Below are 26,506 nucleotides of genomic sequence, written 5' to 3' on the forward strand. Positions count from 1 at the left end.
AGTAGTATCAATCACAGGAGATGAGGGAGGAAAACACATTGCTCAGATGATGCCATTAATTCCAAAATCAGATTTTAAGAAGAAATCTGTTCCTAAAGGCAGGTTTAGCATTGGATGATTGGATTTGGTGAAGACTCTGGGCAACCACCTCTACCTACATCTGGAAGACAGTCATAAGAGGAGGGGAAAGGCATCAGGGTGCAGGGCTCCAGGAGGAAGGAAGCCCACAGCAGGCAATACCTCCAACCCTTCACTTACCCTTGGAGCAGCAGAAGCAGCACCCAGAGCTCTGCCCTGCCTCCACCTTCCAGCGCCAAGCTCTCCCCTGCTTCTTCCTTTCTTAATACAAGAGCAGACTGCTCCACCCCAGGACAGCAAAATTCAATTTTGCTTATGCTTCCAAAAAGCCTTGAGTAGTCCCTGCAGGAACTCCTAATGACTTACGCTGCAACCATGTAGTGCAGCAGTGCTCCACAGCTACAGAAGTGTTGCTCTCATGTAAATGCTACAAAAGTTCTTCAGCAATGGGGCAAGATGAAAACTCTCCTGCTGGTTGGACAGCTTTGCATGGTGAGCTAGATTTGTGGTCCGAGGGCCTTGCAGTGCAGCCATAAACTGCCAGGACAGCTGGAGCTGGGGGCAAAAATGTGAGGAGGAAAAAGTATCAAATACTGTATCATAATTTCTCAAGTTTGAGCAAGCACACGAGCCTGTGGTGGAATTCATGCAGGGCCAGAGCCATGGAGCGTCTCTGCAGCTCTGGAGGGAGGCCGAGTGAAATATGTTCACCATTAACACTGCTATCGTGTTTCAAGAAGACTGGACTAAGAACAGGAGAGAAAAATAAGCTGACTCTGTGGTATCCTGAACACCAGTAAAAGCAGGGAAAGAAATAGCATGGGGACGTCTACTAGAGCAGAGCTCCCCCTCAGTGCCAGCCCTGTCAGTCTGAGGCACAGTATTTTCCTGGGCTGAGTTCCCATTTAATACACTGCTGCACATCCCAATACCAATTTGCTTCTCCAGTTGGTTTTAATGCTGTCCTTGCAGTCAAACTACTATTAGAAGAGAATAATTCAGCAACAGATTTAAGCCATTAAAATCGAAATCTAATGCATTCATGTCTATTTCATTCACTTCAGCAAGTACGATGATATTTTATTTATAAAATTGTTATTACTCATTATTAATTTAAGTACTACCCATGGCTGTGCTGAAGAGCTGATATCAATACAACAACAGTGACATGCTTTGGTTTGTACCTTAGCTGGGTGCTGCCAAAGGACATATCCACGGCAAGACCAAGTGGTTTAGGCTCCATGTGCAAATAGCCCTGCATGTAGCAATCCTGATGGCATTTTCCTTGGGAGACACCTCTCTCCTCACAGTTTCACACCCCTGTGAAACAGCTGCTCTTGTGTAGCTGTTTCCTCAGTCCTGATCCACCCTGGAGAACGCAGTCCCTGCCTGCTGTATTCTGGATCGCTCTCCTCTACAATGTCTGTCCCACGTTACACATCGCCCCTGTTTGGTGGCTGCCACCTAAGACTCATGATGCCGTGAGAAACCAAGACTCAGATTGCAAAAAGAGCCCAAACAAATGGAGTTCAAATTAGCTTCTACCTAGAAGCCAAAGGATGAACACTGAATAAATGTGCCAGGATGCAAGAATTATGATGCTTTTAGGTAGTACAACTTCTAAACTTTCAGGATTCTCTCCAAAGAGCCACTTTGCATTTAATGAGGAGCCAAAGACGTTTATCTGATTTCTCCTCTGCACTCTGCATCCGGGGGGTGCTGAGAACAGTGTAGGAACACAGGCCTGAAGAGATGTTGTGGGTCAATGAGACAAGTGCCAGCTCTGCCATGCTGAGCTCAGCATCTCATCCGGTTTAGTACTCTCCTAGGCCTGCTCAGTGCCCAGCACAAGAGCAGTTAGAGATTTTGCCCTCCCTGCTCCTACTGAAAGCCTGGTCCAGAACATCTCCTCAGATGGGTAGACTCCTTTTCTTAATTTCTGGTCTAAGTTCACTCTTCATCCACTTGGTCTTTGCCAATGTGGTCCTATAGTTTCAATAGTTGTTTTTGGTTCCTGGTGTTCAGTCTCTGAGATATTTATACACAAAGTCCCGTATTTTCTCAGCATCCATGCTGCCTTGCTACACAAGCGAAGGTACTTTCCCCTGTTCACACCTGACAGACTGTCCAGTCCTCTTGATCATTGCACTATCTCTTCTCTTCACCTCTTCTGGTTGGCATTAACTTCTCTTAACTGTGGGTGGTCAGAACTACAAAGAACGTCTCCTTTTCTTCACTGGAAATAACACTGTGAATACTGCAAGGACTGCACTTACCTTTTTAAGGAATGCATCACATTAGCATTTCACAGACTTTCTGCCAGCAACTGGTACGTCCCCAACTCTCTCCTTTGCTATTTCTAACCAGTTAGTCCCCAGCTGTATGCCTCACTCTGAAATACTGAATTTCACCCTACTTCTATTATTTTGGTCGTCACGGTTATCCGCTATTCTCAATAGTGACAACTTTTCCCAGCACTGTGTCATCAATTAATTTCATGAATGCCTTTCTTATCATTTGCGGCGATCTTTCATGGGGCTGTGAACCAGGCTGGGCTCTAGGCCTGTCTTTGAGAACCACAACTGGGAGCTCCCTCCAGCCCAGAGCTCTTCTTTCAACACAATGTATTGCTACCTCCCCTTTAGCAAGTCCTTCACCTGATAATTCCTTTACTAATTTCCATCTTCTTCAGCTTAATTAACTGCTCAAGGCACAGATGCAAATGCCTTTGAAGTCTCCTGAGATGAGATTAGTTGACAGAACAGACACACCATGAGCAACAGTGAAAGCAGGTAGCTGTATAGGATTTGACCTAATCTCTACAAGTAGCTGGCTTTGGGTAAGAGCAAAAGATAGCCTACCTTAAACTGGTTTTAGACTGGGATTTACATCAGACAGCTGGTTTCTGTTGTTAGGAAAAAAAAGAGCTTTTTGAGAAAACAAAGAAACTTTTTCCTGCAAAAAAAGTTGCTATTGCATGAAAATCTGTTTTGGAACATGGCTCTGCTAGTGAGAGACCCGGGGAGGAAGCACTGCCAGTCACTCCAAAGAAAGTGCACTTTTTCTGCCAAGACTTGGCTAACATTTTCATACTTCTATGATGGAAGCTTGTGCCCATTTGACACTGTTTTGAACGGCAGAGAGATGTAATTATTTGCATCTATTTTTTTATTCTGCATATTCCCCCTCCCCTGTTTCTACAATTTGCCAAGATAGTTTGCTTTTATCTAAGGCAAGCAGGACTGGATCCAGCTATCAAAATAAGGGAGTGGAGGATGTTCCCTGGCTGGAAAATTCCCCAGAGGGAAGAGGTGACCCTCACTCGAGGAACAGCGGGAAAATGGATATTCTGCTTGTCCTCCTGGTGAGCACCATACAACTACTGGGGGCGCAAGGAAAGCCACCCAAAGTGACAGTGACAAGCCTGGGTGTCACAAGCACAGCCACCGAGATCCTCCCCAGCCCCAGTAGCAGCTCTCTCCAAAACATGGCTAGTGAAGAAACCACTTTAGACTTCGATGATCCTGATGCGCTCTGCATTACCTTCCTAATGTCCCTAGGAAACAGATCTGTGCAAACCTTAAGACACCCCTGAATTCAAGTTCATATAACAACTTTGCAAAGCCAAGAGTCACTTAGGGCTGGGGGGCAAAGAAGACTAAATAGTCTATATGACTGGCAGGACATATAAGCAAAGCCTGTGCGTATGCTGCAGTGTTAAAAGGAGTCAGCATCCCCACGCTGGAGCACCCAAGCCCGCTGCGGTATTCCCTTCTGCCTGGTGGAAAAACAGCAAGGAGGGAGCAGGAGCAAGTGGCATGCACCTGCTTGGAAAGTGATTCCAGGCGCCACACAACACCCTCGCAGACCCTGGGATATTAAATGCCATGAAATGTAAGGCAGCTGACATCCAAACCATTTGCCTGGGTAGCTCCTCTATTGTTTAGGCTTGAAATTTCCATGTTAGGAAGCCTGCTGCAGTGCAACACCCAGGGCAGGAGGAGGGGTGCTCGGGGCGAGGGTGGCCCGGCGGCTGCTCTGGGCTGCACATGTGGAAGCGCACACGTGCTGTGTGTGCGGCCATGCTCCAAAGGTTGAAATGATTGAGCAGGAGTCAGCTATTAAGGTGTACCAAGATTTGTGTGCACAACAAGGTCAAATGGCCTCCAGTGGTGCACACAGGCAGATGGCCCCTTGCACACGTGTGGCTGGAAATATTCAAAAGTTGTATGCGACTGTGGCTCTGCGTCCACGTATGAGACTGAAAGACAAGCTGCACGTAGGCTAGATTTTTCACATGGTTTTCTCAAACTTGGGCCTCCATCAAATTTCAACCCTGTTTCCTGTACATCTCTCAAAACCTTTTTTTGATTGAAGCCTATAATCCAACACGGTGCAACAAGCCACAGAAACATGTGTCCTTTCTGAACACTCTGAATATTTACATATGAGGCTATACTGGGTCATACCAAAGCAATATAGTCTGGAGTTACAGGCAAGTGTGCAATCCTAGAGGCAAGGCAATAGGCGTACTTAGGAAAGGCACCAACAACAGGACAAGGGATGACCTTACCCCTCAAAACCCATCCACTAAAAGGTTTCCTGGCCAAGCCTCAATGTTTAAGAGTCACTGCTGCTCACCAGCTTCGGTGGACTTGTCAGACCCTTTCTGAGCTTAGGTACACTATTGGGCTCTTGCAATGAGCCCCACATTTAGTTGTATTTTCTGGGGAAAAGTACTTCCCTCCACTGGTTTTAAATCTCTACAGTACAACAGCCATAAAGCTTATAGTGCAAGAAATACAGTATACTCACTACTTATTTGCCATCTCTAGGTGTTTCACAGACCTCTATCATACCTCCATGTCTTTGCCAAGCTGAAGAGTCTTATCTATAAAAGTAACCGTGTTCTTTCATTTTCTTTGCCATTGTCCTTTTCCTCCTCAGCACAGGCTCCTTTTGCCGGTGTATCAAGCTGAGAAGACTCTTGTGGTCTGAGGTCCTGTGGTCCATGCTGAGGAGCCTTGTGCTCCAGCCTGCCTGGTGGAGAGCAAGGAGCTGTGCTGCAAGGTCCTGCTGCGAGGAAACCTGCCGTAGGCTGAAAGCCCTTGCAAGACAGGATTTGGTCTGTTTGCATCCAGGGTGGGATAAGCAAATACAAGAGATTTGTATTTGAATCTTAAGATTATTTTCTCCATGTGTGTTCCTGGGATCTGAGCTGGCAAGGAATTTTAATCACGGCTCCTTCTAAAGATATCTATGCTACAGCTACAGACTTGCAGCAAACGATGAACTGCAAGTATTGCCCCAGCAGGCTTTTATCAAACAGATTTCACTGCAACCTCTGTGAGATAGGGACTGGGAAGGCGCGTGGGTGGACGCATCAAACTGGAGTCAAGTCTGATTTGGCGGCTTAGTCCTTACTTAAGAAAAGGCACCTTCCTCTTTTGCATGAGCTGAGCTCTTCTTTAGAGCTGCTCATCTCTCTCTACAAACTGTAGTAGGAGCTGGGATAACTAAGCTAGAGTAGGTTGAACTTTTGGATAAATGAAATTTTGCAAGATGAATTCCACTCTCATTTTCTTCCTGTAAGAAAGCCTGCAGTTAAAGGCAAACCAACAAGCATCATAGCTATCACTGACAGGAACATGAAAGGTGGTAAAAGTAATTGCTAATACTGCCTGTTCCTTTCCAGGTTTATTCAGTAAGACCTGAAGGGCTCGATTTCTCTAACAGTAAAATAAACTCAGAAGTATCTTACAATATTGAGGGTTGCTGGCAGTATTAAAAGGTGTGATATACACTCTGGATAAATGCACAGTACATACCTATACAGCAGAGGTATTTTTCACCCCAGAAAGAAAAGTGTTCCTTTCCTCCAGCTGAAATAAACAGCCGGTTAGGCAGAAATGTACTCTCTGAGCTGCAGATAAAAGGGAGATGGCCAAGATAACCTCTTGATGCCCTGGTTGCATGACCATGTACCGGGCTGGTGACAAACTGCAGAGACATGGCATGAACAAGAGAAGCAACGGATCTGCTCAGGAGATGCCCGTGCAGGTTGTCACGTTTCCAGCAACACCTTCCCGATCAGCCTCACTGAGGTTGAGTTTGACTTTCCGCCCCTTTCAGCAAGTGCCAGACAGCTGCCACTGCACACGTTAACCTGCCAGAGCACATCATCTCAGCCTCCTTCCCTCGCCTCGAATACACACTGCTGAAGGTTGAAAATAATTAAGCCTTTGTAGCTTTCAATACACATCTTCTAACTTCTTCCTTATAAAATATACCATTATCATTGTCCTGGTTTCAGCTAGGACAGAGTTAATTTTCTTCTTAGCAGCTGGTATAGTGCTGTGTTTTGGATTTAGTAGGAAAAGAATGTTGATAACACACTGATGTTTTCAGTTGTTGCTAAGTAGTGTTTATACTAAGTCAAGGATTTTTCAGCTTCTCATGGCCAGCCAGCACGAAGGCTGGAGGGGCACAAGAAGTTGGGAGGGGACACAGCCAGGACAGCTGACCCAAACTGGCCAAAGGAATTTTCCATACCATATGACATCATGCCCAGTATATAAACTGGAGGGAGTTGGCTGGGAGGGGCGGATCGTGGCTCGGGAACTAACTGGGCATCGATCAACGAGTGGTGAGCAATTGCACTGTGCACCACTTGCTTTGTATAGTTTAATTCTTTTAGTATTACTGTTGTCATATTATTATTATCATTATCATTGTTTTTCATTCCTTTCTGTCCTATTAAACTGTCTTTATCTCAACCCACGAGGTTTTTTTTTTCCTGATTCTCTCCCCCATCCCACTGGGTGGCAGGGGAGTGAGTCAGCGGCTGCGTGGTGCTTAGTTGCCGGCTGGGGTTAAGCCACAACAATCATGAATCAGTTTGTCACTAAGTCAGGCTCTCTGCAGTAATATTTTAATTGAGAAAAACATCAGTGAAGATTATCTATTTAGAATTAAATGCATTTCATTGTCTCTGCAAAAAAACAGAGGAAAAACCTGCATGGTTTGTGCCTATCTTTGACACTTTCCATGTTCAAAGAGGGACTTACGCACTCAAGCATCCTCACTGCATAGTTTTCAAGATCAAAACTCCTTGTTTAAGTTTTCAAAAGCTGTAGGCTTCATACTGTGGCAGTGGGACAGAACTGACTTTGGCTTTTTATCTTTTCCTTTAGTGTTGCCCTCTGCTCAAAATGGCCTCTAGACAAACTATTTATTGTTGGGTTAATTGGATCATTTGAATCTATGCTTGCCACTGCATTTTTGCAGTATAGAGTATCTAAGACACACGGTCCTTGGATATCTACGTATCTTGAGTATCTGACACATGGGCTTTCCCAAAGGAACAAGGAGGATAGAAATTACCAGCTGTGGGGATAATGTTCTAGACAGGCAAAGTTCCCATGTTATTATTGCAGGAGTTTATCTAAGTCTGTATAAAGCTCTTAATCCCTAGTTTTCTCTCTTCCAATGCCATCAGAAAAGAACTTGTCTCTTTGTAAAAATAATCTGCTTATGACATTCACACCCATGGAACCAGTATGAAAAGGAGAAATAGGTAAAGATGAGAGAAGACAGCTACTGTTAACAGGCAACCCGAAGTATGCAATATGTATGCGTATCTGACAGCTGGAAGTGGAAAGAATGTACACATATACAATAATATGCATGTCTGTTATTTGAATAATAGGCAAATAAATATCAATTGCTATTTTAATATAGCTGAAATACAGATATATTATATACAGCTACCCTAAAATAAAATTAAGACATTACAACACACGTTCATAAATTAGGAAACGTCAGAAGGGTGGTGGGTAACACAGCACTCCCTCAGCCCTTCAATGCATGGGGATTACACTAGGTATAACCACATGGTACTTCTTTCCCCAGAGGACAGAGAAGTATGTCCTCTTATATTATATGTCCTTATATTACAATAATAAATTCAGTAGCAAATTTTAGTTCCCCTCCCATCTGATAGCACTTGTTTTGTTAAACACCGCTAACTTTTTACCTTGTCCAATGATAAAAACTTAGATATAGCTTGATTTTCAAAAATCCAGAGCATCATTCAACTACTTCTATTTTAAAACACAAAGTCACTTATAGAGCAGTCCTAAAGAGAGATTTAAGCTTAGCTTAGCTTACCTACCCTTTTTTTTTTTTTAAAGTTTTTTTTTGGTTTTGGGGTTTTTTTAAAAGGTTGCTATGAGTATATGGGCCTATAGCCATTCTGGGATAAAACCACTGGATTCTCTATCTGAGCTCGGGAGCCTTGCTTGGCTGGAGCCCACCTGCGACCCCCAGGTAGCGCTGACTCTAGCCAAGGAGATGTGGTTGATCACTCAGTGAATGTTAGATCACAGAAAACCTAACAAGTAGAAAGACTTCATTCAGCCCTGTTGTCTCTTCTGAATGTATGGATGAAAAGGTGGCACCAGACCCCAGGAGGTGCAATAGCTCAAGTGTCCTAAGCCTTGACTTGGTTTTGAAAACCTTATGAAGAGGATTAGTTCAAATCTAGAATGAGTCAAAATACTGAGACACCACAACCTACGGACACCAAAGTTATAGCTGTACTACTACTGAATTACTACTGGCTGACTTCACTACATTTCATAGAGATTCACAAAAGTAAAAGATATTGTCCAGTATTTAGACCTTTTTCAATTATGCCTGAATATGTTTTCTAATGGGCATAAACATATTTTTGTTTGTTCGTGGACCATACACATGTTACATATTACTGGCTTGATTTATTCCTTGTGTATAAGTCCTTAAAGTAAAATCGCATCATGACTGTGACCAGCATGGAAAATCTGCCACAAAATCTATTTGCTTTGGAAAATTGTGTGAGAGAGGAAGCTGCTGTTCCATCCTAACTATGGGTTGAAAAACCCCTGTCCCTCAGCTGTTCACCAACACTGTTTTCAGATGAGACACAGTAACTGAGAGAATGTTCCCAGTCCAACAATTCAGCTAAATCCCTGTGAATAGCCACATAGGCTACATCTGACAGTGGTGCATAATGCAGCAGCAATCTATAAATATGTGGCTAGTGCCACTTCTGCACCCTCCGCTTTCACTCTATTTGAACAGGACAGACAGAGGACATCAGCATTTTCACTGGCCCATGTGGCATCTTCACTTTGTGAAAGCACTGAACTACCATGAACACAATATAGTCCTTATTAGAGCCACAGTAAAGCAAAGCAGAAACTAATTTCTGCTTGGGATGTCCCACTCCTCCCAATCAAGTGTGCTTCCCTTAGCCAGGGCTGACTTACAGACTACCAGTCACCTCCACAGTATTTGTAGACATTTAAACCTCATCAGAACCTCATCTGGAGGAAATACAATTTTGAAGGCTTGGGAAAGAAACTGCAAGAAGTTGAGAAATGTCTCTCATCTCCCATTCTCACTAATTCAATTTTAAGATGTACATATAACACATGTATTTATGATTTACATGAATCAAACATAAATCACCTTAGAATTTGCAAGCATTACAAAACCTTGGAAGACAACCTGCTTGGGTGCCTTGTGCCTCTCAGGACTATCAGCTGGATACATCAATGATTGAAAACATCTGCATCCGCCATGGGCTGTCATCATGCTTACAGAACAGAGATCAAAAATGCGTGTTAAAGAAAATATTAGCTGAGAACCGGAATGCTAACCGCACTCTGACTGCAGCTATGCTTAGAAAAAAAAGAGAGGAAACTACATGTGCACTTTCTTTTTAAAAATTCATTTAAAACCACTAAAAAAAGGCTTTGGTTACCCTGAGATACTGGCACTCTCTTCCTGCCTGAGTTGGGGTTTCTGCTGCTTTTGAAGCATCTCTGGCTCAGGTGCAAGTTTGAAGGATGGGAGAAATGGACACTCGTTAAAAGCATGTGCTTGTTGCACTTCACCCAACTTGAAACTTTCCTTTTTTTTCTGTCAGATTTTATCCCAAGTACATTGCACCAGTGAATTGGACATGAGTAATAAATTCTGACCTCTTTAAAATGTCCTGCCATGAATTTAGATTGAAATCCTCATTAAACAGCTAGATAAATTAATGCATTTAGTATGCATTTATGAGGACGCACAGAGACGTCGACAAGCAGCTGTCATTCACCTTTTTCTCTTACCACAAATGCTTGGGGACAATCAGAGAAATCTCAGATCTGGAGGAAGATTTAGAACAGACAAAAGGAAATACTATGTCAAACAGCCAAGTTATGGAAAACCCCACCCCTGTTACAAAATGTCCTAGATGCTGAAGACTAAAATAGACTCAAAAGATGATCAAATCAGAAAAAGGAAAGTCCATTTGATGAACATGAAACAAAATGAACAAGACGTCCAGGGTAGCAGAGGAACCGCAAAACATTAATGGGGCAGAAGGCACAGAAGATAACTTTGGTGCTTCCTCTGTAAGCAAGGGTGCACCTTACTAATTGCCATTACCCTAATTACCCTGGGATGCTGTCAAGACTGAGGTAAGAATCAAAGCAAATTTTATTCTCTGGGAAAAGAAAGTTAAGAAACCGGTCACTAGACTCAGAACACAGACCCACCGAACCACAGCAAACCCGCACCATCCTAGCCATGGACCGCTCCCCAGAGCCACCTCTGGGTCCTGCTCGGCTCACCGGGGACGAGGCACCCCACAGCCTGCTACAACTGGGACCCGGGCTTGGACAAGCTCTTCTTTCTGGCACTGTCCCCCTAAATCAGAACCCTCTTCTTGATCCAGATCCCCTTCTGTGACCTTGTTGTGCCTAAACGTATCCCCAGGGATCTTCCATAACTCAGAAGCTCAGTGATTAACTTAATTAGGATAGCAACTTATGTATCTCCTGTTAATGAAAAGCCATGTAATACACCACTAAATGATGATGTGCAGACCTGCTTTCTGAACATGAGCTCAGACTGGGTGAAGCAGACCATGTTATAACCCAACTCATTAATAGACAGCTTGTCCAGGTGACGCAGATGCAGCCTTTTCTTTACAAACACACTGGTGAGCGAGACCTGAAAATCTTCTCTGCATGTAAATGAATCCAAGTAAACCTACAAAGATGTCTTATACTACCACTGCAACGATAATAATAAATGCAGCTTACTGTCAGCCCTGGGCAGAGGCAATAGATAACAAGACAACCTGAGCAGTATCCTCATTAGGGCTCTCTGTTATGGAAAACCTATCCTACATATTGACTTTTCCATGCCTGTTGTGGTGGGCGATAATTCGACAATTTGCCTTTGATTCCCTTAGGATGCTCCATCTGGGTTCAAATCAATGGCCCACCCAGCTGTTTCAGCTGAAGTCTGCTTTTAACTTGCTGACTATAAAACAGCCATATAAATTTCTGGTGTGCTCAGGAAAAAATACTAGTGTTCAAGCGATGTACATTCCCCAGAGAATTTCATCCAAGTAAGCCAATTTGTGTCTGGAGGAACCAATTTTGGGTTGTGTGAGCTTTTCAAAAGGACGTGAGTACTTTTCTGTGCACTTTAGATAGGATCAAGCAAACTGAAAGACCTTTCCCAATGTTTGAGGGAGCTGAAGAGCTGCTCCCAGCCTTAAAACGCCATGGACATGGAAGGTGCCAGCTGGAGGGGCCCTGGAGGAGGACCAACCCCCTGACTTGGCACACTCTCACAGCACCTTTTCTGAAGTCCTCATTTACACCATTTAACTGCTGCACATAACCAACAACTTTTGTAGCTGATTTCCTACGCTTTTAACTCCCATTTCAACTACATGCTTGGCAACTTTCTGTTTTGCTGCTCCACTGTCTTTAAAGAGGGGAAAAGCAGCTCAACTCCTCGTTAACAAGGTAAAGGGTAATATTACTTCATTTAGAGCTCCCCGTGTCCCTCTGATATGCTCCAGGGCTCACGGCACTGGATTCTTCACACAGAAAAGAATAAGGACTATAAGGAAGGGGTGGCATTTGTGTGCCAAAGACAAGAGACTCCCCTATTTCACACAATGGATAACCAAACCTTCAGCCTTCGAAGCACGTGACATTGCTGTCTTGATCTTTTGCCGGTATTGTTCCCTCACATAATGAACGGAGGAATTGCTCTGCATGATCTCCATCTGCCCAAGTCCTCCTTCAGCACCTAATGGTAGTTCTACCAGCAATGCAGAGATGTCTCTTTTCACTGACTCAAAGGCAATTGCTTAGATTAGACACCTGGAGGCCTCAGCTGAGGTGAGATGAAACTCAGTCTCCCATTCAATTGATTAAATTAACATGCTATGCTCCTGGGACCACCTCCCTGCCCTTCACTATAAATGCTTGGGGAAGGAAACCCCTGGCATTTGCAGGCTTCCTCCTGCTTCAATTTCTTTAATCAGTGTCCTACAGTGATACAAACCACTGCTGCTTTGTGGTGCTGACAACAGGGAAGAAGTCATTTAAGGTCTTTGCAGCTGTTCAATTTGTGACGCAGGCTTTGATGCTCCTTGGTAAGGTTTTTTTGTGTGCGGTCTCACATAGCTGACAGTGTGCAATGTGTCTGCAGCGTCTCTCAAATGAGACGAAGTGTCACAGAAGCCTGTATGTGCACATGGAAATCTGTGCAAGTGGATTGAACAAGTAAAAAAGAAGGGGGGAAAAAAAAAGCAGGGTTTCCTATCTATGCTGGTCTGTCCTCTAGGATGGAGCTGGAACATGCTGGCGGATTCAAACAAACACTAACAGAGAGAGGGAACAAGATCGGTGGTAACACAGCTCCTACGAGTCTTGTGAAATGAGGAAGAGCAGGCCAGGAAGAGGAGAGGGACCCTCAGCATGCTGTCTGCATGGGAAAGGCTTAGTGAGCCTTTGGTTTACTGACTCCTAGAGAATGAGTGCAGGAGACGGTCAATATAAACGTATCGAGTTCAGGAAAAGCTTCAGTGGGATCCTACACCTTCTCTGACATGAAAGTCAATTGTGCATGAAATACAAAGCCCTAGAAAAACGGACTTCGTTAGTTCTAGTGCTCACGGAACCACTTGCACAACACGTTAAAAAATAATAATAGTAAAACTGGTCATAAAATATTGGCAGAATGGAGCTGCATGTCCAGAAGCTAAAACGAGTCAAAACAAGAAAGAGAAGCCAAATAGCTGCAACTTATTTATTAGAGATCTATTGAATAAATGGCCCTGGGAACTACTGTACCAATTCATCCTCAACAAATGAGAAAGCAAAAGCTGTTTCCTTAAAGAACTGCTTTAGAATGAAATAATCTGTAGCGATATTAAAGAAGACCATATTTGTGATTACTAGTATTTTTTTTTTAAATTATGCAGTACTACTTTTTCAAGTCTAACAGCTAACCTTGGAGGCTGGGCAGGACCTGTTACACTCTTACTGACATACTTGTAATTCAGCAAATTGCATGGGAAAGCACCTTGAATGCAAGTGGCTGGGAACAAAAGTCACCTGTGTTTGCCTGTAAATACAACAGCAGAGGTGTGGAGGGAAGCTGCTCTACACCTGAGTACGGGGCAATTGGTCTCTGACAGGTCCATGACCACTGACACCAACAGCACAAATCCCAGTGATCAGGTGTGAACACTTCTCTGCTAAAGCAGCCGGAGCCCAGTACAAGCCTAACTAGTGTTACACTTCCCTGCTGCCCATAGAAGGGGAAGGAACATCTGCTGGATTTTCAACTTTGTTCAGCCACAGCAACAGTCTGAGCTTCAGCGTGAGGGTGGGAGAGAGAAGTGTGGGTTCAGTTTTAACCAGAGAAAGCCATGCCCTTCCTCCCTGCTCCTCTGTCTCCAGATACATGGGCTGTACAACAGATACCGAGATGAGACCACTTGGAGAATACACGCCCTATCAAAAGCAGAGTGTGTGCTTTGTAACTAACTTTAGTTGTGTTACTGAAAGCTTTAACTAAGTCTAATTAATGTTTTTAGCCCACGGCATTTCTATCACTTGGTTTGATCTAATAGCACTCCTTTTTCTAATCCTCTTAAAATAGGCTGTTTTAAAGGTTTACTCAAGCTGACACGTAAAGCATGATGCTGAAGTATTGTTATTATGAGGAAAGCTATTTGGTGTTCATTAGCAGGATAACAATTAGCTGAAAAACAAGCGTAGTGTAGCTTGAATCACAGGACTCATGCCTCCGTACTAATTTTATCTGAAGCTCCTAAGGACACCAAGCCACAGACAGTGCTAATGGAGGAGGAGGAGAGGCTCCTTCGGCTCCCCATGGCAGCCAGGCAGGGAGAATCCTGCACAGTTCCGCAAGCCCAGGCAAGTGCCCTGCCCGCCTGGGAATTTCACTTGCACAACCACAGCCATTTTCATTATGAGCTTTTGTGGAACTTTCTCCCTCCAAACGCTCTCCTTTGTTTTCCCCTCACCTTTTTTCTTTTCCTACTGTGGCTCTGAATGGATCTGAAGGGCTTCTGCTGTCTGGTATTAAACAGATACCCACAGAACAGGACACTGAGTTATCACTACCAGATTTATTTTTGTCTGTCTGTGCCACATGAGGTTTGAATGGATTTCTGAAATATCACTGTGGCAGACTTCGGGGATAACGATACTGATTTCGGTCTTCAACCAGCTGTCTTCTCAAATATAATCAAGCTACTGTATTTTTTTCTCTCCCCACAGCAAGCATAGTTAGTTTATATTTGAACTTTTCTGTCTTTGAGAACATGTTTACCACTGCCTCCTTGAAGGACATTGGATCTCATTTACTTGGACTTCCTCTGTTCTGCTCTCGCTGTGAAGAAAAGCCCTTTATGTTGACGTGACACTATAAAAATCCATAATCATAAAGTTAAAAATAAAACCTCTGCTAGAGTAAGATCAGCTGAATATACTGAATTGCTTTCTAAAGTAGTATTTGGTTCTGCCCTGCATTTTCATGTTTGACTTAAATTAAATTAGTTTTCTTCAGCAATTCAGAGGCCTTTAAGTAACCTTATGTCACTGAATATAAAAATCACGGTGTATTTATCGCATAAATAAGAGTGCACACCATCACAGATTGTCTTACTTCAAAGGTCTTATTCCAACACAAACCTGCTTTTTACCGCTCAGAAATTGCCACCAAGGACCCATTAAAGCCCAGAGCCTGCCGCCCCTGCCTGCAAGAGCTCTCTGGGCGCAGGAGGGAGCGCTAGGAAACCTGGTGGGCTCTTCAGCTTCCATGGTTTTACTGGAGGTGCTGTGCTAGTGAGGGCTGCGGTTGAGCGCAGCACTGTACCATCACACAGCCTCTTAACTGCAAAACCAGGAACTATTTTGCTGCTGAGACAGTGCTTCGGGCCAGGCTGACTTCCGAGTCCTTGTCACCTGGCATAACCCCCCCATCAACGTGCTATACGTGCAGTCATGACAAATAGCGGCCAGTGCCACCCGGCCGTGTAAGACCTGAGCTTTACAACCAGAACCACAGAAAACCAAACCCTTCAACTCTGGCAGAAGTGAATGCCATTTGGCATGACATTTAGCCCTCACCATGACAATACGCACCATTACCAGACAGTGATGAAGGCAGTGGGGTTCATCAGTTCCAGCAACATCAACCAGCACCATCCTAATGCCCCCTGTTGCAGCAGTCACTGCAGGGGTGAGGGATCATTGCTGTCTGCACCATTTTCTGCCTTTTTTCTACAAACCCCACGGATCCTGAGGAAGCGTTTGGCAGATAAGAGGAAGGGATGAAGAACACGTAGTGGAATTCTTCGTCCAGAGTATTTATTGCAATCTGGAGTCATCCGCCACGGTGGAGGGTTTGATTCTCCAATAATTTCACACTACATAAAAATCGAATCTGTGATAATTTAGGTAGGCTATCAAGTACTGCTGATCTTGACCATAAACAAAGCAAAACCAGTAATTGCTTTTACTTAAAAATTACGTGTGTTTTAGGGTTTTAACACTGGACTATCCCAGGGGAAGGAGAAGAAGATTGGAAAGCGTTGGTTTCAACAAACATGAAATTGCACAAAAAGTAGCAAAAATTAGATGACACTGAATTTCCACACATAAAAACAAATAAAAATTCTGTAATATTGGCTTCTTCAATTTAATCCAATCAGCCTTTGAGATTTCCATTTGTTTTGATACGAAAAATATCAATTCATCACAATACTGAGTTTTCCAATTACTTCATTGTGCTTCTATTAATAAGAAAAAGCTATTGATTTAAACAATGCATACACAACCATGACTTTTCAAACGAGAATTCATAATTTTTCTTAAAGGTTTTCTTTTCGTAAGCTATTAATTATTAGAATTCAACTGCACAACAGTAAAAAAACATACCCAAAGGTTAAAGCTCGCAGCCCTTGCTCTGTCCCAAGGGCCGCAGAGGGCATATGCAGCGACCATGTGTGGCAGAGGAGGATCACAACCTAACAAGCCAAGTGAACGCCTAAGTACAGCCCCTGACAAACACCGCACTTATGGCCGACTTTTCTGTGAGGGAAGAAAAAATAATTATTTATGGCTACGACAAAAGCTTTCCAGTCCTGTGGCTCACAAGCTGCATGGCAGCTCCTGGCAGCTTGCACTCAAAAGTGTTGCAAAATTTAATATTAAGGCTCACGGACCTCTGCAACTTCGGGAGTCAACAGGATCCCCAGCTGAGGTTAGGAAGGCGTGCAGAGGGCTCTAACTAAAACCATCGGATTCAAAACCTTAAATCTTTCTAGAATTTAAAATACAAAACTTCTCTTCCTATACTGCTAGAGTTTTACTCCTTCTTCTTTGCTGTTCCACAGTCTTACAAGGCTAAATTGGGTGCCATTAATTCCTAAAAGCATTTCAGGGTTATTACATAGGATTTCTACTTTTACATTTAAAATATTCCTGTAAGCTGCAAAAGGCAAGCCTGGGGCTTGATGATGCAAAAAATCCTCCCACTAAAATTACAAGAGTGATAGACTTGGCAATAGATTGACAGACTGAGCATCCTAAGGCAAGAAGTAGGAAGGCCATAACTCATCCGTGCCTCTCTGGGGCTGCAGAGCCAGCGCTCTGCACACAAGGAGCTCACCTTGAGTCCCACTCCAGTTTAGACTATAAAGTACTCATTATCCTTGCTTGGTGCATATATAGCTTTTCTTAAATTAACACAGATGCCATTTCCTATTACAAATAATTTGTTCCGCAAATAGAAATTTTCAGGAACAACAGCTATGCCTGTGCTTAATTTGCAGCATGCTGGTTGTCTTACAGGAGTCAATGGGAGAGGTCACACCAGTTAAACTAGTTGTGAGAACTGAACTTTGTGGGATCGGGGCCTTCATTTGTATTGTCCTTTTGTTTTGTCTTTGCCTGCTGTGGTTTTTGTGGTATTTCAGTGACACAACTCTCATGGGGTGTGGGGGGGTTATTTGTGGGGGATATTAGAAATGCCAGCCGTTGTATTTCAGCTATTGGTTTTAACATGAAAGGCAGCTGTAAACATTTTCAAAACCATTTCAGAAAGCCTCAGAGGCAGTTTTTTAAAAGGTAATTTTTAGTAGCATTGACTTTAACTGTTCCATGCTGCTGACAGGGCCCTTGCATGTGGGTCTCCAAGCTGCTGTAATAAGAAGTAGAAAAACAGGGGCCAGGCCATGCCCGCCACGTCCCCTAACCTAGGCAGGCGGCAAGCTCTGCAGTCACAGGCAATGCTGCGCTTGAGGGCTTTGCAGTTCTGCTTGTGCCTGCAACACAACTTGCAGCTACCGCAGACCAAACAAGCCCTGAGACACAAAAGGCCAATGCTGCGTGCTGTACCCTCATGTTAGCAAAGAGCACACGTCAAAGCTGCTGGCTGGAGACTGTGCCCAGGGAAGAAGGGCATGTCCATCAGGGATGCTCTCCTGAGTGGCAGCACTGCCGGCAGATAGCACCAGCAGCCCCCAGGCTGCGGGGTACAAGCAGGGATCCCCCAGAAGCCCTGCACTCCCCCCTCACATGCTGCCCCCCATCTTCTAGTGCCCTGGACCAGCCTCCAAACCCTGGCACCAAACTCATTTCTCACCCAGTAATTACCTGGCAGGGTGAAACTCCCCTGGGGCTGGGAACTCCCCACCAGGCAGCGATACCTGGGATCACCGCAGCTACGTTCATCAGGGTTCATCCTGCAGAGCCCCACGGCAGCACTGCACCTCCGTGTGCCTCCATCCAGAGGCAAACATTAACTAGCCTGCTGTTTAGAGTGGCTATGTGTGGTGTGGCTTTGTATGTCAAACCTGAGCAACACAGGGAAAAGCTTTTCAGTGGCAAGCACAAAAGATAAGAGGTCCCCAGTGGCTCAAAGGGTATATTGCTGCTTTCGTACAGCAAATAATAGATACCAAACTGCCCCCAAGAATATTTGTTATATGTGCAAGATGAGGAGATTTTACAAATCATTCCTTTCTCCTTTTCCAATTTTCTCCACACCCATAATCTATAATTTCACGTCTGGTATAGATCTGATGGATCGCAGCACTGTTGATATACTGCAATAACAAATAAACAGTTATTATTAATGGGACTATAAATCACATGATCAACCCCCGTGCCAGCTAATTGTAGTCATTTACATTCTACCTGTAACACTGCCACTGCCATTGCAGCTGAACGCAGCATTCCCTGTTTTACCCAGCCATAAAACCATGGGTGCGTGGAGTCCCACAGCTGCTCCATCCACCCCAGCGGTGGCTGCCCCTCCAGGCATGAATGAGGGAAACTTTCTGCAGCATGATGGCTGTGTGAGAGAGGATCCTGATATAAAACCCAATGTATTCAGGTTTTTATCTCCGGTTAATTTACTGCTATGAATATAAGGAAAACTGAATGCTAATTGAGCTGGTATGTCTGGGCATTCATTTTTCTTATCGCTGCGAAGGAATGGGCCGTAGGTTTTCAAACCACGCCAAGGGATGACATTGCAGCAGAGCTCCATCGTTCAGCCAATACACAATTTGCAGCTCCTCAGATATAAAACTCAGCAGCTCGGCATGTAGCTGCAGGCTGCTGGATTCCAGTGATGATGAGCTGCAGTGGTTAATCATTTCGTCTTCATGTTGTGAAACCCTTCCATGCATTCCTTCAGCGTTATCTAGTGTTGTGTTGGGTTTTAGCTCAGGCAGCTCCCTTGGGATCTCAAAAATCATCAGGGTTGTTATTTTTATGTGTGTTTGCCAAATGCGTGAGACAGACTCTAAAGGCCTGTGAACTACCTGGTTTTTGTAAAATAAAAAAAACCAGAATCCCCTGCTGCCAACTCTGGTGTTGTGGTTAAATAAAGTCCTTGTGCCAGTCTGCTCGCAGGGATGGTGGGCAAACTGAATGGCTGGTACGAACAGAGGCGCCAGCTCTGGACGGTGCTCAGTTACACACTTCAGTGATGTGAGGACAGAGGTGCTGTCCTGAACAAGCGCTTTGTTTCAGGTTGGTCCTGTTCCTGCTAAGAGGAAAGTGGACCATGTCTCCCCAGTGATATGTCCCCAGTTCTTCTGCCCTCCGTTAACTGGAAGACTGGTGAAAGGAGCAGATGAAGGAGGCCAGGTAACGCCCGCTGATGCACCTGCTGGCAGGAATGCTTTATTTCCTTGAAACACACCACTTGCCTTGGTTTTATGGCAGGCGGCTGCATGTTAGGCCATACCCCTTGTTAAAACAGTGCTGCTAAAAGGTCGGTGTCCTTTCCAACACTGCAGGATGCAATAATTCCCTTTTTCTTTGTGAGCTGGTGCAAAAAGTCAGTACGCTGGTGCCTGTCCTTCTGCAAGGCCACAGCTGTGTCACGACACATGCGCTGGCCCGTCACCACCTAACGGCAGTGTTTGCATGGGATGAAAATACCAAGCGGATTAATTGGTAGGAGAGTGCTGGATGGTATGCAGTTGGTAAAAGGCCTGCAGTGATAATGAGAAACAAAAATGCTCACTTCTAAACTTTCTCTCACCAAAAATCAGATCATAATAAGCACTTGTCAGTAGAAGAGGAAAAAGTGTTTCAACACCAGCTTTCAGGAGAGTGGGAAGGGAGCAGAGCAGCAGTAGATGTGTCATCGTATTGCTTCTCCCAGGCTCTCCGCCCCAAGGTTAGAAATTCTTCCAAATCTCCCTTCCAGGATAAGATTCCCCCCCGCCCCGAGCCTGTTCCTCCTGATCTTTAATGTGTTTTCATTGCTGAAAGAAAAGAATGTATCTACTACCAAATTTGCTGTTGACTTCTGGCAGGGCTCAGCTAGCCTCTCTTGGCTTGAAAACATGCTGAATTAATTTGGGCTGAGCAAATATAGACAACAAAACAGACTTATAACATGAGAGCTTATTCTGTATTATTTTATATAAAAGAAAACTCTCTGCTGCTTGAAGACGCCTCCCTTCCCCAGGGGAGGTTTTTCAAACAGCCCAAAGCATGGGAAGCGTTCAGGTCAAACACCAGCTCTTTAATCCCATCAGAAATACATACACACAGACTCGCCCATCACATAATCAAGCCTCCTCCACCCAGAGGCATAAGGTGAACAGCTTTTATCAGTGCCAGATTCATTATCTTTTCTCCAGTGGATACTGGAGAGGCACCAGTCCACCCAGTGCCTCCTGCCATGCTGGAGGATGCCCTGCAGAGCTGAGCCAAGATGGCTATTGAAACCCCAGCTGATTCCTGCAGCACTGCTCGCCTCTCACAGCCCCTGTCCCCAAGTCTGTGGTGATCCCACCCACTGACCTGCAAGGGCTCCTCTTTTTCCTTCCACCCCCTCCAGCACAGACACAAACCTTGCTCATTCCTCTTGGACAGAAGAATATGGGGCAGTGGATACAGATTTTCTCGAAGGTGGAAAAAGTAGGAGCAGGAGGTTGGCATGAGACCGGACAGGCAGAACAGAGAATGAGGAGATGCACTGAAGGCAACAGAGAGGCTGAAATGAAAAGACTGTGAAAATGCAGGATGTACCCACTTGGGCTGAGAGCGGCAGTAAAAGCAGAAAAATATTAGACAGAAAAATATAAATCAAAGGAATAAGTTGCCAAAACCACGACAGGTCTTTTCTACTGCACCAGAAAGCTCCCGTGTGTTCACCTGTCTGGAACAACCGCACCAAGCACACGGTTATATTATCATAGAAAGAAACAGGAAATTGCAATTAAAAATATTTAAAGAAAGGGTTAACCAGCATCACTCCTCCTAGGCGGCACATTTCTCTGGCAGTAATCTCTTCTATTTTTAAGAGATTAAAAACTAAGAAAGTACAGCAGTATCTGGCCCCTAATTTGCAGAAATAACAAATCAAATGCCTTAAAATTGGTAATTTGGTAGATTAAATTATCAAAGCCTAGTCTGTTAGTGTCCACATCTGATAGTGCTTTGATCTTGTTTACATCTTAGAAATTGTTTCATGGACTAACTTTGTTGATTATCTTCAAACTGTGACAGGTTTTATCCCATCAGCAACTCAGTTGCCTTCCGAGCAACAGCCTGCTCTTTAAAGTGCAAATTAAGAACCAGGGAGGAGAAGAAAGGATGGAGTTGTTTGAAGGAGCTGCTGGATGTCAACAGAGGTCAGCGCTTTGGTTTTTATTTCTTAACTATATATGTACAAATGACCTAACACAATCCAAAATTAAAAGCTATGACCAAGAGAGGAGGAACAGCCAACTACAGCGTTTCAGCATCCTGAGCAGGAGATGATGGATCTGGCCACAGCAGCCCCAGCCACTGGGACAGTGTTGAGGAGATGAGAGAGGCCACAGCAGATTCCCTCCTGGAAAGCCTACACCAGTGGGATCTCCCAGTGAGCGGGAGGAGAGGCCAGCCTATTCTTTTGCTAAAATACATAATAGCGTGTGCAACTGGGGAAACACTAAGCAGAGCTTTTAAAAGTGGCAGTGCATTGCCCGTTCAGATATCAGATGAGCTGGCCATAACCCAGGAAACGCAGGGAAATGTAGCTTATTCCACTTCCAGTTCTTCTGGGAGTAGAAGAGGTTAGGAGAGGTGGCTATCAGCTGGCGACTGCTGCAGCTGGCTCTATTTCCTTGGGAGCTGCCACCGCACAAACTACTGTGCTAGTCCTGGAAGAGAGATGCTAACCCAGGGCTCTCTTCAAGGCTCTCTCCATCTGCTCGTGGCACCGCCGGCAAGGCTTGCACACCGGCCACGGCTGCCCGGTGCAGCTGGTCCGCCCTGGTGCCCAGCCTCTGCTATACCAAAGCAACTGTTGGGGCTGCCTTGGGCAGCTGCCTGAGATAAGCTCTGCACAGCAGGGCTGCGGGGTGCTGGCGCTTGCCCACTCCCCAGAAAACGAGCCTGTCTAATGTGCTCTAACTGTGACAAGCAGCCAGTATTAGCCTGGCTTTTTGAACTAGCCCCAACACCGCAGAAAGATTAAATCTTTATTTTAACAAGATTATTATGGTTTCCTAGGCAATCCAATGCATACAAACAATGGAACTAACAAAACATTGGATAAAGACCTATCACTTCAATTCCCACATACTGCAAAGTATTACTTGCCCTGGGGGAACTCTGTGGGGAAGACGAGAATGCTTCAAGAAACTTAACCCTGAAGAAATGAGCTGGAAACTTCAAGTCTGACCAGTGTGAACATGTTAGAAACCGTACAGCTGACATACAATCGCCAGCCTTACCGAGTAAGATACTTTACCTCTGAGCCAAGGTTTTGCCCAAACCACATGAAAACTTGCTTATAGACATAAAGAGAGACAGTTTACATACGTACACCTCTATCTTAAGAAACGTGATTCTGCACCTGAGGGCCTGCTATATGATTTTTAAAGAGGCTTGACATTAACTTTATTGTCGTTATTCTTTGTGTTACCGTGCTTCAACTCAGCAATAGCTAGAGTCAGCTTCAAATTATTAATCAAATAAACATACGGAGAGGTCCCGAGGGCACGATGCCAAAAGCCAGCAGGCAGTTCAGTAAAGGAGTATGAATTTGTCCAGAGCTGAAATTCAAATGAGGTTTACTCTTTCGCAAAACCCAAACAGTTCCTCCATCCCAGACTTTGCATGAACTGATTGAGTTAAAAAATATCTGACTTTTATGCCAAAACTGACAAGTCTCCTCAATGCTTGACACTCCTCATCCTCTACTCAATCTGCAGCCAGTGTTCCTGGGGAGGACCCACAAACCAGCGTCACAGCCTGATAAAGCAACACTTTTGCTGCTCAGAGGGGTTTCCTCGTCTGCAACAGAACCAGCACAGCATGGTTAGCAGCATTCAACAAGCTGCTTGTGCACAAATACTGAAGAAAATTTCAGCGCAGTCCACTAAGGCAGAAAACTCTCATTTTAATATTAACCAACTGCCCACCACCTATTGGGAACTTTGGTTCCACGTAACATTCAACAAGCACGGAGAGATTCAGTTGAGTCACACCCTGAGACTCTCTCTCCTACCCAATAAAAATGGCAAAGACGCACTTGCAAACAAAACCAGGGAGCTCCTCTTCCATGGAAGTGAAATCTGCCAGCCCCATAGAGAAAATGGTCTGACTCAGTCTGACTTGTGGGATTCAGCTCTGCTTTACCAGCTCCATCCTGTGCAGCTTCCTGCTCCTACTAAAAAACAGTGACACCTAGAGCGCAATATCTGCTAACGCATGCCGTCCACCAATGCTTCATCTCGCAGTACAACGTAACTGGTCGTTAAGCCAGGAAGATGAGAATTGCCTTCTTGGGGTTTTGATGGGGTCCACTCAATGCACTCATTGTACTTAGTGCTGCCGTCTTGTACAGGAGCTAACCACAAGCTGCTGATAAAGAATTTACATAGCTTTGGTAGATTGCTCATCAATTTAATAGCTCCACTCAATTTTCTTAATAAATCTCAGGAGACATCTCCTGCATTCCCTAACTGACCTAATCTATGGGGCCTCACACAGAACAATCCTTTTTTTCTTCAAAAGCTGATGGCAGTAATAAATTGTATTTCCACAGATGAAATCAATGCATCACAGAGACATTGCAATGCTGCTCAGAGAAGAAAAGCTTCAAAGAACACCAGCTCATATAAACCAAACCCCACAGGGCTCAGTAGCTGTTGGAAAGGAGAAGTACCTATTTCCCTGCTAAACAGGCTTGCCTCCATGTATCTCCTTCATGTAGAAGCTGACATGGTAAAAGTTGGAGATCCTGTGGCATATTTCATAAAGAGCAAGGATCTCTTGGATCACGCTTGCAACCACTCCTCCTCACTGTATTGAGAACACGGGTTTGAATGCTCAAGGCTGTGCAGGAACTGAAACCATCAGAGCTGCTACACTTGCCTCCAAAGCTGCAATAGCAAGATCTTTCAGAGCATTACATTACCCTCATCTTGTGACACAAGTCCCTTAGACGCAGCCTGTCTGATGGACCAATCTGGATTCTAGAAAGTAAGGCATCTCCGAGAAGAAGCTGTTAACAACAAAGTACATGTCCCCACTCGCATGATGCTTCCACAGCTGGAGAGACCCTGAGTCCAAAAGTGCCTGTGGGTCATCTAGGCTGACCAAGATCTTTTCATGTCAGACAGCTAAATTTCATCAGTTGCATCACAAGAAGTGCCATAACTTGCATTTTGGTAATGTGTATCTTCCAGAAGGCTATATAAATATAGACTCCATTGCTCCTCTCAGAAATATGTTCCAACAGTTAATCTTCCTGGGTGCTAGAATATGTGCCTTAGTTTACATTGAACTGATTTTAGCAGTGAGCTTGCCTGCTAGCAAACTGTGAGTGTAACACAAGTAGGAGCCTTGGAGAGCTGAACCTCTCAACCAAGCTCATTGAAACACATTGGGTAGGAGCAGCTGCAGTGGATAAATGTTATTCCAGGAGTTTAGCAGAAAGCACAGAATTTCTCTCTCTTTAGGGTACAGCGGAATATTTCAGACACCAGTGGCAGAGGGGAGGGTCACAATTGTACTCTGAAGCAATTCTGTCTGAAGCACTTGGGCATCCAGGATAAACTGAGGGAAGGCATGTTTTGCACAGGCACCCACGTAATTCCTCTTATGCATGGAATGAGCTCTTTTTAAATCATACAAATCCTACAAAAAAAATCAGTGATGCTGTGATTGTTCCTTGTCTTTCAGATGAGCATTTACCACTAGGGCCTTTAGGGCCGAGGACTGTCTCTTTGTCCTGTATTTATACGGCACCTACTAACTTTGAATTGAAGCTTCGATAGGTGCTGTATCTGTATCTCTCTGTATAGGCACTTCTCCAGTCCTGTTGTTACAGAGCCTCTCAGCAACAGAATGAATGTTTACTCAACTATATTTATTTTCTCTAGAAGGATATTTAATTTTGTTGTGCCTTTTTTAAAAAAAAAAAAAACATGTGCTTGTAGTTTCTAGGCAAACGGTGCCAAGGAATGGGAAAAAAAACCCTTGCAAGTGGTGCCAAGGAATGGCAGAAATGCATTTCTTCATTCTACACCTCTTCAACAGTTCTTTGCCCTCCCAAACAAGCCCCCTTTCTCTCTAAGACCCGAGAGCACTGGTGCCCGCGGTCATCACAGAAACATTCACAGTGCTGCGGCCTGCCACAGCTGATGACAGGTCTATAATCTTGGTGCAATCGGATATGTTGCCATGCTTAAGTCAGCTGGTTTGTGTTGGAGGTTTCAGCATGACATGCCTTTGAACTGATGTAATCCTCCATGTTTTGTCTGAAAAGTGTGGCTTTTTGTCAAGTTCCTCTGGAGCCCAATGAAAGAAACCTATACTTTTCAGGCCCTCCTTGGCCGCAGTGATAGTCGGTGGGAGGCTGCCACATGTAATTCAGAAACTCAGGCTCATCCCTGGGCAGCATGCAGAGCACTTGCCCGCAGAAAGCCGACTTTCAGCTGAAACCAACCCAAATTACTGCCTGACTTTTTAAAAAAAGAGATTCAGCCATTTAGAAGCAACAGAGATTTGCCAACCCAAACTAAGTCCCTCCAACAAATTAACTCCCATTTGTTTATTACTGAGTATTGACCACCTTGCAGTACCGTGAAAAGCTGAAACATATTCCACTCGGGGAAACTGCCAGGGACTGTTTTGCCGAGAAAGGCCGACATGCATATTCCAGTCTCGCTGATGCCATGGGGGCCACCTCTTCCAGTCTGTGCCCTTTTCTATAAAACCAAAACCCTCAAACACCACCAGTCTTTTCTGTTTGCAGCTGCCGATTGCACGCCTTCCTCGCCCTGCCAGGCTCTGTGGTTTCCTCTGGCATTGCTGGATTTTCAATGCCATTTTGTCAGCAGGCATAGAGAGACGCTAACACTCTTTGTCTTCTCCCCAGTGAACAGGTACAAGATCCAATACATTAACTTGGATTTCAACTGGCTGTGCCCAATGGTGCTGCTGCCTGTGAACCACAGAGAGGCAAGTTTGTAAGCTCTGCTTGCCCGCTCCAAAGGATAAAGGCTTAATAAAGGAGTGGTGCTGGG

The 26,506-nt window shown here is 44.5% G+C and overlaps 1 protein-coding gene across 3 annotated transcripts in view; it reads right to left on the minus strand.

Annotated features, from left to right (window-relative positions):
• GPC1 (glypican 1) overlaps positions 1-26,506 on the minus strand; it is a 315,639-nt gene that overhangs the window by 33,698 nt on the left and 255,435 nt on the right. The window contains exon 1 of one of the 3 annotated variants that reach the window (XM_050902547.1): positions 12,103-12,137. The exons of the other annotated variants lie outside the window; for them this stretch is intronic. Within the exon in view, the coding sequence (XP_050758504.1) occupies positions 12,103-12,127 (25 nt within the window). The 5' untranslated portion in view covers positions 12,128-12,137. Of the gene's footprint in view, positions 1-12,102; positions 12,138-26,506 lie in introns of those variants that run through there. 3 annotated transcript variants of the gene reach the window in all.

This window comes from Gymnogyps californianus, chromosome 10 (assembly GCF_018139145.2).
Source record: "Gymnogyps californianus isolate 813 chromosome 10, ASM1813914v2, whole genome shotgun sequence".
Classification (NCBI taxonomy): domain Eukaryota; kingdom Metazoa; phylum Chordata; class Aves; order Accipitriformes; family Cathartidae; genus Gymnogyps; species Gymnogyps californianus.